The sequence below is a fragment of the Trichosurus vulpecula genome, chromosome 7, assembly GCF_011100635.1.
Source record: "Trichosurus vulpecula isolate mTriVul1 chromosome 7, mTriVul1.pri, whole genome shotgun sequence".
NCBI lineage: Eukaryota > Metazoa > Chordata > Mammalia > Diprotodontia > Phalangeridae > Trichosurus > Trichosurus vulpecula.
In genome coordinates this window covers 48,535,486-48,548,788 of record NC_050579.1, presented here as the reverse complement: position 1 = coordinate 48,548,788, position 13,303 = coordinate 48,535,486, and the positions used below count along the sequence as shown (strand labels likewise).

Here is a 13,303-nt window from a genome sequence, read left to right as displayed (position 1 = left end):
TGTCATCATTGTCCAGGTGACACTTTATGTCCTCTGCCTTCTCCCACTGTCCCAAAGTGTGACTTTGAAAGATTAGCCAGATGGCTTCAGTGCCAGGCTCTGCCCTCTTGTTCCATGGTTCATTAATGAATTCTGAAGTCCCAGGGCTCTTGTCCTGAGCATGCATGGTGGGAGCCCTCTACCCACCTTCTCCCCACCTCTTACTCTGCAAAGTTTTGTCCCTGAGGTGAAAGTTACAATTGCCAGCAGCACCCTAGCCAAAGTCATTTTCTAATTCTCTGCCACAGGAGGGAGTGGGATGTGGAGCAGGAGGAGTGAACCCCCTACCTGGCTGATATTTCGTATGATGTCACCTGGTGGAAAGGTCATGTAATCCTGTAGATATACCGTTTCAGTCTCCGTTTATTTCCTATAGTAATATCCAGCCATCTTCCTATTGACCCCCTCCCGCACCCCAATTCTCCCTTTTCATTGTCTTGTTTCTTTCTTACAAATGTCTTTTCTCTGTCCAGGTATCAGTCCCACCACTCCTGTCATGCCAGCCCCGTTGCCTAGCAACCTTGCTGAAGTCAGCTCTCCCCACTGCCTGCACACCCCCAACCGTACTTCCCAGCCGCATCCTCTGGGGGTATCTTCAGAACTCTGCAGGTCAGCCGACTCAGCACTCCTCAGCAACAGTGGCCTTTGGGAAACGATTAGACCTCAGAAGGGAACCACTTTGGGCGACCTGTCCTCAAACTCAGCAGTGTGCCAACCTCGATCTAAACTCACAGGTAATTGTCATGAGTTAGAAAGTTTAGAATTGGGAGATGGGGATGTTTAATAAGAGGGACCAGGTTTTCTCTCCTTTGTCAAGGGCTCTGTTAGCTTGCCCAGCATTTTCAGGGAGTTGGGTGGGGATTTAGAATGACCACTCTTACTTCAGTGATGGAAACACTGAGATGAAGAGGTGAAGGGACTGAGCTCCCTACTTCCTTCTAGTGCCACTGACCCCTTGGTTACTCCCCTAGTCTCCAATGTGCTCTGGGAAAGGATCAGCCATCAGGAGAGAATGTCAATGTTATCTTCTCTTTCAAGGGCATTGGCATTTTAAGCCTTCTCTTAAATTATTGAATGACAGGTTTTCTTCCCTGTTAGAGGCATGATGTGGAAAGTATGGCTTTTTCTTTGTTTTTTAACTTTTTTCTTTTTTAAATGGTTTTAAAATTTATTTTATATTTAAATAACAAATAAGAAGAAAAAAAACATTGCCAAGTATACAGTAGAACATAAGATTCAATATAAAGCAATAAATTTCCATTTCAAGAAAACCTATGTAATAAATACTAAATATTATTTTCAGAGCTGTTCATCTATTCTTTGCTTCCTTATAGGTTTTCTTTTGTTCTCTACTGTGTACTTCTTACTTTTTTTTCCTCCTTCTTCCCATCCCTCAAGAAGGCAAAATTGAGTGTGGAGATTTTATGTGTGTGTGTGTGTATGTGTGTGTGTGTGTGTATGTATATATGTATATATACACACACATATATACATATACACATAGACATATACATATATATGCATAGATATCTATAATCATATACACGTATACATATATATTCATACACATATAGGTAAGATACATACTATGCTTATTTCCACTTGTCCTCTGTTTCTCTGAAGGTAGTTTCTTCATTAGTCCAAATCTTTTCATACTTTTCTAAATCTACCAGCTCATCATTTCCTACACCACAGCAATATTCCAACCTCATACAGCCTGATTATTTTAAATAGTCTAAAACAATATTGATTAATATGACAGACACATAGTATAGTTTCTGTTTTTCTGCTTTAATTAAATCTATATTAGCTTTAACTTTGTCTGAGATCATAATTACTACCCCTGCTTTCTGTTTTTACATAATAAAGTCTACTCCTGACTTTTATTTTATGTATGTGTATCTCTCATTTTTATAGCTTTTCTTGAAAGCAACATATTGTTTAATTCAAATTTGTAACTTGCTGTTTCCATTTTATGGGTGAATTCACTCCATTTACATTCTAGACTGTAATCACTTGTTGTTTATTTTCCTCCTTCCTATTTTCTTCACTATCTTTCTCACCCCATTCCTATCCCTCCTTACTCCTCTGCTTTACTTCTACTGCTACCTTGCCTTCCTATTCCTTAGCCTACTCCCCCCATAGGAATCCCTCCCTTATCCTCTTCCCCCCCCACCTTATCCCTTTCCCATTTTGTTTCCATCTGAATTTGGAAGATTTTTATATCCTTCCAAATATATCTGTTGTTCCCTCTTTATCCCATTCCCATTCATCTATACACCTTTCTAGACACCCCCCCCCCGCCCCCATTCTCTCACCCTCTTATTTCTTTATAAATTTAGAAGACTTTTATACCCTTCTTTAACCCAGATCTGATATGAGTAATGTTCCCTCTAAGAGTCCCTACCTTGTCCTCTCCCTGCTCTGTATCTCCTTACCCTCTTATTACTTTCTGAATTTAGAAGACTTTTATACCCTTTTAGATATATATGTATTGTTCCCTCTTTAACCTGTCCCCAAGGAGAGTAGGGTTCCAGAACTACCAGTCCTCCTCCCCCATCTAATTCCTCTGTATCAATTCTTCTTCTCCCATCTCATTTGTATGAAATAATTACTCTTTTTGCCTTTTCTTACACCATTTTGCTTTTTGGAATCACATCATACTCAGCTTTACCCTAAGCTTTCTTTTGAACTACCCAATTACTAATAACAATCTTAGACATATGGCTTATATTTCCATGTATAAAAGGTAAACAGTCTGTCCTTATTCAGATCCTTGTAATTTATTCTTTGATGTTTACCTTATATTCCTCTTAGATCTTGTATGTCCAGTTTTCTACTAAGTTTTCTGGTCTTTTTGCAACAAAATCCTGAAAGTCTGTCAATTCATTGAATATCCTTTTTTTTTTTCATTCAGGAAATGTTTTCTTCATTCTTTATATTTTGTTTTTACTATTTCTTGGCCTCTTAAAAACTTTGCTGGTTTGCCCTTGCCCAATTCTAATTTTCAAGGAGTTGTTTTCTTCCTCAAGATTGTGGATCTCCTTTTCCATTTGGTTGACTTTCTTCTCATAATCTTCTTGTTCTTCTTGGATTGTTCTTTTTTTTTTTTAATTTTTCCTCAAACTCTCTTATTGATTTTTGAAATCTTTTTTGAGTTCTTCTATGAATTCTTTTTGGGCAGGTGGCCATTTGACATTTCTCTTTGCTTCAGTATCCTCCTCTGAAGATGAACCCAGGTCTTCTCTAATCCCATAGTAGCTATCTATGGTCGGGTTCTTTCTCCTTTGCCTATTCATTTAAAAAAAATTTTTTTAGCAGCTAGTTATAATCACCTCTAATCCTGGGGTTTGGAGGATGGTGCCTCTGGCCTCAGGTATTTCTTACTGTTATTTTTTAAGCTTTGTCCAACCTCTGCACTCCTTCCCCTCTCCAAGCCACAGCTAGGACTGCTCTCCCCTCCCCCCACCCCCCAAGACACACATTGTGCTGGAAATGCTCTTGCCCCCTGAGAACCCTCAATTGTCTATAACTTTCAGTTATGCCCTCTGGCCTGGAATGACAATCCAAGGACTCAGCTTTCCTGTAAGTGTCCACAGCCACCCTGCAACGCTGCTTCTGTACTCACCTGGCGTGCGCTGGTTCCTTCTTGCCCAGGACTGCATCTCATCAGCACAGACAGACCTGGCATTCCTAGTCAGCAGAGGCCTCCTCAATCTTACCCCCACCCCCACCCCCACCCCAGACACCCAACTCCCCACATTGTCCAGGGAGGTGGAAATTCCTGTGGCTGAGGCTGAGGCTACCTCCCAACTCAGCTGCCCCCAGGGCTTGTTGCTTGCACTTTCAGTAGAGCTAGCCTGGGGGTGTTTATATTCCACTCCTCAGAGCCTCCTGGGTTCTTTCTTTGGATCTTCTCTTGTTGTCCCAGGAAGACAACTGTTCTGTCCCAATTCTTGTTTATTTTTGCCACTCTGTGTTCACCCTGAGGCACTATTTTGTCTTGTTTGTGGAGGAAATATGGAGAACTTGGAATTTTTTTTACTTACTTTACTTTTACTCACTCTGCCATCTTCCCAGAATCCTCTCTTGGTTTTTTTTGTTGTTTTATTTTACAAGTGGGACTCATAGACCTTCCCTACTGCCTGAAATTCCACCCTTACTTGTTCAATAGGTATGTATAAGTTCCATTCATACCCTGCCCCCACCCCCAACACATACACAATTGGGGCAGCTAGGTGGCACCATAGTGCATAGAGCACTGGTCTGGAAGTCAAGAAGACTCATCTTCCAGAGTTCAGAGCTGGTCTTAGACACTTAGTAGCTGTGTGACTCTGGGCAAGTCATTTAACCCTGTTTGCCTCAGTTCCTCATCTATAAAATGAACTGAAGAAGGAAATGGCAAACCACTCCAGTATCTCTGCCAAGAAAACCCCAAATAGGGGTCACAAAGAGTCAGACGTGACTGAAACGACTCAACAGCAACAAAAAGTTCCATCCATAGAATCTTAGAATCTTACAGTTAAACTTCCCTTCAAAGTATAAATTATCTTTACAAAATTCCAGAAAGTGCTCATCTGTTCTCTGACCAAAGGCCTCCAGTGAGGGGAAAACTCACTACTTCCACAATCAGCCAATCTTCTTCAGGTCAACTATTGAGAAATCTAATCCATATATATTGAGCTTAATTCTGCCACCCAGTCTCGAACAGATTAAGTCTAATCTCTTTTCTATAGGAGAGTACTTTCGCATCTTTGAAGACAGTGACCATCCCCACCCCCATCTTCTCTCCTCCAGGATAATCATCCTGAGCCCCTTCGGCTGATGCTCTTAGGGTGTAGTTTTCAATCCTCTCACCACTTCTGATTGCTTTCCTCTGGACTCGATTGCTGAACACAAAACTCCAGATTTGCTCTGATCAGGGCCACTCATAATCACACCACCATCTTCCTCATTCTTAATACCAAGTAGCCTAAATCACACGTGTTGCCTCCTGTTGAGCTTGTGATGCGTTAAACCCCATCTGGGTCTTTTTCACTCACACCATTTTCTAGCCAGAATAGCTCCCTCTTCCGTATGTGTGCTGTGAAGTTTTTGTAACACAGGTGCAGGACTTTACACATTGTCTTTACTGAGTTGCCTTTTATTGAATTTAGTCCATTGTTCCACCTCTGGAGACTTTTGGATTACAATTCTATTAGCTAGAGTTGTCAACCTTTCCCATCTCCCCTTTAGCAGAAGCCAGCTCTACCAATTATTACATTTTCAGTGTGAGCATTTCATCTTTTACCCAACACAAGCATTTACATGTTGGAGGTTGGTAAAGGCCACAATTCATCTGAGAAATGGGTACCCATCTGCATATTTGGTAATCATGACACCTATGCTCTCATTCAAATTACTGGAAAAATTCAACTCATTCAGTGAATATTTATTGTAAAAATATTAGGGGGTATGTAGTCCCATCATTGTTCTCAAACAGGAAATCTTGCCTAGAGACCAGGAAATGGGCTCAAGGTTTTCCGTAGGCTTCTTGACAGCACACAGGGCCCTTTTTTGATTGTTTGCTCCCTTCTTGCCTGGTGTCTAATTGCCGCCTCCTTCCATAGATCTAAATCCCTAGCAATAATTTAACTTGGCTGTCTGAGGCTCTGTAGTATTGGGAGCAACATGGCAGGAAGAGGGTGATGGATATTATAAATTGCCTGAGCCCCAGGACTTAGTATAGACAGGTTCTTGGCATACAGTCAGTACTTAATAAATGCACCTTCACTGACTGACAGGCACCCAGACTGCCCTTCATTTTCCTGTTGAGTTCCCTCTTAATCCCTATTTCTGTACCCTCCTGGGACAATCACAGGGGCCGATTTGCTGGAGGAACATCTCAGTGAGATCCGAAACCTCCGCCAACGTCTTGAGGAATCCATCTGCATTAATGACCGCCTCCGAGAACAGCTAGAGGACAGGCTCTCCTCTGCCACAAGGACCGGTGGTAAGAAAAATCCAAATTGGCTCAGGTCCATTCAAATTCTGGGCCTTTCTTATAGCGCAGGGGGTACAGGGCTTGATCTCTGAAGATGTGGGGAGGGAGGCACCAGGCTTGCCTTTTTAGGACTTTTTCTTGATGAAGATAATCATTCACATTTGTATAATGCTTACAGTCCTCTCCTATGACATAGGAGCAATCATAGTGCCGGAAGGGACCAGATACATCATCCTTTTCAGACCTTCTTATTTGATAGGTGAAGAAGCTTGGCACTCGGATAGGTTAGGTGAATTTTATAAGGTCACATTCCCACTAAGTGAAAGATCCAAGACTAAAACCCAAGTCTCCTGATGTGTAATTGACTATCTCATGTCCATCGTCTTCATAACAACCTCATGAAATAGGCAGGATGGATATCGGTATTGTCGTTTTACAAATAAGGGAACCGAGATTTAGAGAGTTGGCACCTGAGTTCAGGTCTTTGGATCTCCAGGGTGGGTTTTTTGTTTGTTTCTTTTGTATTATTATTATTATTCATTCCATTCTCTCCACTTTACTAAAGTTCTCTTGGCCAGGCAAGATTGTGTTCTAAGATGACCTCCCACCTTCCACCACCACCCAATCCCTGTCCCTCATCTATCTAATGACTCATCACCTGCTATTTCCCTGCCACAATCTTTCTTTATATTACATCTCTCTATTGTCCCAATCACTTCTATCTAGGAGTGAGGCGGAGCCAGCTGGTACAAGCTTGAGAGAGCCGGTTATTAAATTGACAGTGTGAACCTTTACACCATGGAAATAAGCAAATCAGAGCCTGGGTACCTCACAGCTGAGGGGCATTGAAAGCTTCTCAAATGCGAACCAAAGAGCAGCTAGATAGTGCAGTAAATAGAGGACTGTCCCTGGAGTCAGGAGGACCTGAATTCAAATCTGACCTCAGATATTTATTAGCTGTGTGACTCTGGGCAAATCGCTTAACCCCAATTGCCTCCCCCTGAAAAAAAAAAAAAAGAAAAGAAAAAAATGTGAACCAGTGTTCTATTTTCCTCGCATTCAATCACGGGCTAGTTTATTGTCCATTTGTAGTGCCTGCCTAAAACACTTGGATAAGAAGGATCAATTCAGTGGGTATGTCATAGGAAGGGCAATTATCTGCTTCAATATGGCCAAGATCATGACATCCACTCCATCCATTTTTTTTCTCTATATTTATTATTAGACCCACCTTTTTTTTGAATGGTCATATAATCTCACTGAGGAGCTAAAAATCACATTAGATTTTTTAGTTGTCATATCAATGATTCATACTAAGCTTAGAGCTCTCAAATCCCCAACTCTTTTCTATATTAACTTGTCTGGTCATAGCTCCTCCATCCTATTTATTTTTTTAAATCTAAAAGTAAGACTTTACATTTATCTATATTAAATTTAATTTGATTAGATTTTGGATTATCGTTCTAGTCTTTCATGATCAGCACCTACTTCCTAGGGTTGTTGTGAAGATCACACGAGATATTATTTGTAAAACTCTATATCCAAGGTGGTGCAGTCAGTAGAGCACCAGCCCTGGAGTCAGGAGGACCTGAGTTCAAATGCTGCCTCAGATACTTGATACACTGTGACCTTGGGCAAGTCACTTAACCCCGATTGCCTTGCCTTCTCCCTTCCAAAAAAAAAAAAACAAACCACAAAAATCTCTTAATCCAGTGCCCAGCACATAGTAGATACTCAAGAAATGCTTGTTCTCTTCCTTTCCCTTGAATCTTGACTCTGTCATCCAACATGTTACGTATCCATCTTTCCTTTGAGTCTTCTGCAAATTAGATAAACACACTATTACTACAATGGCAATCCAGGTCATATATAAAAATAATGGATGCCCCAGAGCCAAGGGCAGATCCCTGAAGCACTCTCTTAGAGACTTCCTTCCAGGTTGATATTATTTCTACACTTTGATCCAGTCATTCAATCCCTTTGGAATCTAACTATCTGTACTTTCATCCGCCCCACCCCACTCCATCCCATCTGCAAGGATAGTTTGAGAAGCTTCATCCAATGCCTCCCTAAAAGTCTAGGTATATTTTGTTTACAGAATTCCCCAGATGTACCAGACAAATACCCTGTCAAAAAAAAAAAAAGCAGGGTCGGGGGTACTTCTGCTGTGTGGTAGGTTGGAACCACTGAGGATCAGAAATGAGCATTGTCATTAAGTCAGTCCAGACTCTGCATAACTCACCCAAGCTGTCCAATGCTTCATCCCTGTAACAGGCTCCTCCCCTAGTATCTACATGCCAGGTCTGGAGTCCATGCCCCAGCTGTGCAATGAGAACAGAATCCTCCGAGAAGAAAACCAAAACCTCCAGGCTCAGCTGAGCCACCTCTCCAAAGGTAAGAGGGGCAAGATCCCAGGCTCTGGTCCCCTCCGTCTGCGGGGGGAAATTCTGAAGCTGCTTCCGTCGTTCGATGCCGCTCAGAATTTGTGTGACTGTGGATCTGGACTACTTCTTCTATAAGAGAAAGTCCATGGGTTCTAGGAGAGTGTACAAGGAAACATTCCAGGTGCCACACTCATGGTCAAGCTACCTTAGGTGGGAGGCGGGCTAAGGAGAGGCATTATGGGTGGTAGAAAGAACAACCAGTCTTAGCGACAGAAAGCTTGGGTTCAGCCACAAGAAAGAAGAAACAAAACAAAAAGAAAGCTTGGGTTCAAGTCCTGATTGTGTCATTTCCTGCTTGTATGACCACAGACAAATTTCTGCGCCTTGGATTTTTATTTTCATCTGCAAAATTAAGAGAATTAACACTTGCCTTATCTATCTCTTAGGGTTGTTGCATCAAATATTTAATAATTGCTTACATTTATATAGCACTTTAAAGTTTGCTTAAAAAACACTTTAACTCTTATTTCTCTTATCATTTTTTTATTATATTAAAAAATTGTTTTCAGTTCCAAATTTCCTTCCTCTCTCCACTCCTCCCCCACCCATTGAGAAGGCAAGAAATACAATACCCATCATAAATAGGAAGTTATTGTATCTCTTGGTAATTATGACAACCCTATGATTTACAGAGTTAAGTGAGGTGGGATTTGAATTCAGGTCTTCCTGACTCTTAGATCCAGCACTCTACCCATCCGACTACCCAGCTGCATCAAATGTGATGGTGCCCAAAGGGTATATATAAATACAAGCTACTACTATCATTATTATCTGGCTTCATTTAGGAGCTGCATCGAATGTTGTATCTAGAGCCTATCACATTAGGAAGACCTGAGTTCAAATCTAGCCTCAGACATTTACTGGCTGTGTGACCCTGGGCGAGTCACTTATCCCTGTTTGCCTCAGTTTCCTCATCTGTAAAATGAGCTGGAGAAGGAAATGGCAGACCACTCCAGTATCTTTGTCAAGAAAACCCTAAATGGAGTCACCAAGGGTCAGACACGACTGAGAAAAGTGAACAAAGTACCATATTCACTACTGGCCTTTTCATTGTGTCTTCTCCATCATATTGTGTAGAAAACTTTCCAAGAGAGAAGCAGACATAGCTTTCCTGTGCCAGGAGGCTAAGCTGAATGCCCAGGTGCTCCTTTGTTTTGAAGTCACACCAAGACTACTAAAGAACTGTCCATTTGCCCTCTAGTCCGTCGTTGTCCTCCTGATGGCCATCTGCAGGCATATGGTCCCTCCCTCCACCTTCCCCTTATCTCAGTTTGCCAGGTCTCTTGTGGTGGGGCTCCCTTCTTCCTTGCTGGGGTTTAGGCACCTCGGTGTCTCAGAAACACAAATCCTTCTTCCCTGCCCCATCAGAGCATTCAAGGGAGCTGGAGCGTCTGAGGGAGGCTCTGCTGGCCTCCCGTGCCAGGCTTCAAGAGCTGGAGGCTGAGCTGGAGAGGCAGAAGGCCGAGCGGCGGCAGTCGGCCGAGGACCTGAAGGAAAGGCAGCAGGAGATCCTGCAGCTCCGAGAGGAGCGGCTCTCCCTCCAGGAGAAGAACAACAGGTGAGCCAGGCCTGTCTAGGTGCTCTGCCTCATACCTTCTGCAAGACTGGTGAGTTGGGCTTTAGGGATCCCATTAGGAGACAGAGCTTCTTTCTCTGCCTCTGTTCTCAACTCCACATGTAACCAGCTCTAAGTCAGGGGTGTGCTGGAAGCCATTGGATTGGCTCAGAGCCAACTGGTCAGTGTTCAGCATGAGCATTTACAACTCAGAAATCAGCCAACGCTACAAACCAAGGCTTGATTTAGTGTTTCGTTCATTGTCTTGACCAGCGCTTCTTAAACTGGCAACAGTAAAAGGTTTCTGAATGCAACAACCCAAAATTAATTAAAAATCAAACGTATAATGAATCCACGTGTTTCTGGCAGCTCTTGCCTGTTGAACAACTTCCCTGTAGCCTTGGTTCTGAACACAAAGCCTGCGCCCTTTGCACTGTGCATGCCCTCAGGCCCCAAAATGCCAACAACAAAAAGGGGTTGTGAGTGGAAAAAGTTTAAGAAGCCTTGGTCTAGACTTAAGAAAGTATTGGAGAAAATGTTAATCAGGCATATTAAACCTGAAAGTCTGTCGTGTATATTTTTTTCAGTCAGTTAAACATTTACCAGCAGATCCCTGCCCTAAGTGCATGAGAGACTCTCTCCAGAAACCCCTTTTTCTTTCAATGTATGACTAGTGAGAGGCAGCTAGTGGCACAGTGAATAGAGCACTGGACCTGGAGTCAGGAGGACCTGAGTTCAAATGCGGCCTCAGACACTTACTAGCTGCGTGACCCTGGGCAAGTCACTTAACCCCAATTGCTTCCAAAGTATGACTAGTGATACAGTGAGGCTCCATTACTCCATGGGTGATAATAGTAGCTGGCATTTATATAGCTCTTTAGATTTTGCAAATTGCTTTACATGGATTATCTTATATTTAATCCTCACAACAACCTTATATAAGTTATCTTTATATAGTCCAAATCCACCCTCAGACATTTGCCAGCTGCGTAACCCTAGGCAAGTCACTTAAACCTGTTTCCTCATCTGTAAAATGAACTGTTGAAGGAAATGGCAAACCACTCCAGTATTTTTGCCAAGAACATCCCCAAGGGGGTCACAAAGAATTGGACCTGCCTGAACAACAAATTGGGGAGCAGGACAGCACGATAGGAGGCTTAGAGTGACCTGGAGTCAGAAAGACCCGAGTTCAAATCTTGCCTTAGACGCTTACTAGCTGTGTGACCTTGAGAAAGTCATTTAACTTCACTAAATCTCAGTTTCATTTGTAGCCTATTTCCCAGGGTTGTTGTGAAGATTAAATGAGATGATGATGATGGTGATGATAGCTAACATTTATAGAGCACCTACTATGTGCCAGGTGCTGTGCCAAGGGCTTTACAATTATTATCTCATTTGATTCTCATAACAACTCTGAGAGGTAAGTGCTGGTATTATCCCCATTATACAAGTGAGGCAAACAGAAGTTATGTGACTTGTCCAAGGTCACACAGTTATGAAGTATCCGAGGCAGGATTCAAACTCAGATCTTTTGGATTCCTACAGATTCGTACTACCTACCTGCACCAATGGATACAATTCTAATGAGAGCCTGTTAATCCCCTCAGTGATACATAATGCATCTTTCTTGCTCTAACGCAGAAAGCCTTCATGGTAGCTGCCCTATCCTAATGTAAGGCACCTACCTGTAGAGAGTATCTCTAGGTCACAGTGATGCTGTCCTTATGGGGCTATTGCCCTGTGGATTCCCAGATCTTCCTAACCCCTGCCCTTTGCTCCTGGCAGGCTACAGCACAAAATGGTCCTCCTACAGCAGCAGTGTGAGGAGAACCAGAGACTCTTCCAGTCCCTCCAGTCTGAGCTGCAGGTCTATGAAACACTCTACGGGAGCTCAAAGCAGGTGCTGAAGGGTAAGCGACTTTCTCCCCAGCTGCCTCCTGCCTCATCTCTCTGCTGGGGAACTCCATCTTCCACAGAGATAGGGCATTTCTTCATGGAGAGATACTATGAAATACCGGCTGGGGTTTAGGGGAAGAGAGAAGGACAAGACGAGAGACCTTTTCAGACACATATCCCACGGATGAGTTGTCTATGATGTAATTAGGGTTGTGTCTAGGTAGCCTCGATTGGTAAGACAATAGCACAGTTAAACCTTATCCATTCAGGTCACTTAAGACAGAGGTCAGTGTGAATTGTTGAAATGCCCAAGTTACAGACAGGATTTTTAAAGAAATCCAGTTGCTTTGCCTTCAAGTACAAGAATACTTCTGGATTCCTGGTTTCAGTTAGCAGATATCAAATTCTCGTGCTGCACAGATCCAACCCAGTAGTGCAAACCCTACATCTCATCTTTCTTGTTAACGCCTACCTGGCAGTCGGTCCGGAGCCCAGAAAAGCTGGGAGAATCTTCTCTATCTATCACACAGACAATATAATACTTACAAATTACAGTAGCACGTGTTTTCTGTGGAAGAGGTGGGCTTTCTAAACATAGACCGACTGACACTAGGCAAATAAAATGTCTATGACTTTCAACAAGACAAAATTAAATGGGGAATGTGATACTGTCTCAGGGAGGGGGAGGAGTGGAGGGAAAGAATTTGGAACTCAAAACTTTAAAAACGTGTTTGTTTTAATATGTAATTGGGGAAAAAATAAAATATATTTTTAGAAAGACTAAAGGTTACCAACAAGATGCTCGAAGGGGCCAGTATGCCATAGCAGATAGGGGCTGGATTAAAAAAAAATTTAATGGGTATAAGTTAAAGCCCCAGATTTAGGTTAAAAAAATTAGTTGTTTAAATATAAAGTGAAGAAAGACCTGCCTTGAGAGCATTTCACATGAAAAAGGTGTAGGGGGTCTAGATGAAGCAATGTTAATATGAGACAACATTGAGTGTGGCCCTATTACTCTTCCTTACACATCATACTTAATTTCCCACTTCTGTGTCTTTGCAATGGCAATATCCTATGTGTGATGTGCATTCCCTGCCCATCTCTGCCTTTTCGAATCCTAAGTTTCCTTCAAGGTTCAGTTAATGCACATGAAGCCTTCTAGATCATCTACCTTGAACTGCTAGTGCCTTCTCCCCCAAATAGTCTTATCTGTTTTGTGATGTGGTGGAGTCAGGAAGATCTGAGTTCAAACCCCCCTAACATTTACAAGCTATGGGACTGTGAGCGCTTGTCTAAAATGCTAAGTTACAGATTTGCATTAGTGGGTAGTATTTTCTATATGGGGAGTGCCCTGTATGAATGAAATTACAAGTCTGGATTTAAAAA

General features: G+C 42.4%; 1 protein-coding gene across 8 annotated transcripts in view; it reads left to right on the top strand.

Annotated features, from left to right (window-relative positions):
• The window catches only part of LOC118856190 (myomegalin-like), a 273,345-nt gene that overhangs the window by 240,621 nt on the left and 19,421 nt on the right, over positions 1-13,303 (top strand). For all 8 annotated transcript variants that reach the window (XR_005010844.1, XR_005010845.1, XR_005010846.1 and 5 more), the window contains 5 exons: positions 513-773; positions 5,900-6,031; positions 8,297-8,416; positions 9,835-10,024; positions 11,807-11,931. Coding sequence is in view for 5 of the 8 variants with exons in the window: in XM_036766329.1 (XP_036622224.1) it covers positions 513-773; positions 5,900-6,031; positions 8,297-8,416; positions 9,835-10,024; positions 11,807-11,931 (828 nt within the window). In the remaining 3 variants the exon portion in view is untranslated. The remainder of the gene's footprint in view (positions 1-512; positions 774-5,899; positions 6,032-8,296; positions 8,417-9,834; positions 10,025-11,806; positions 11,932-13,303) is intronic.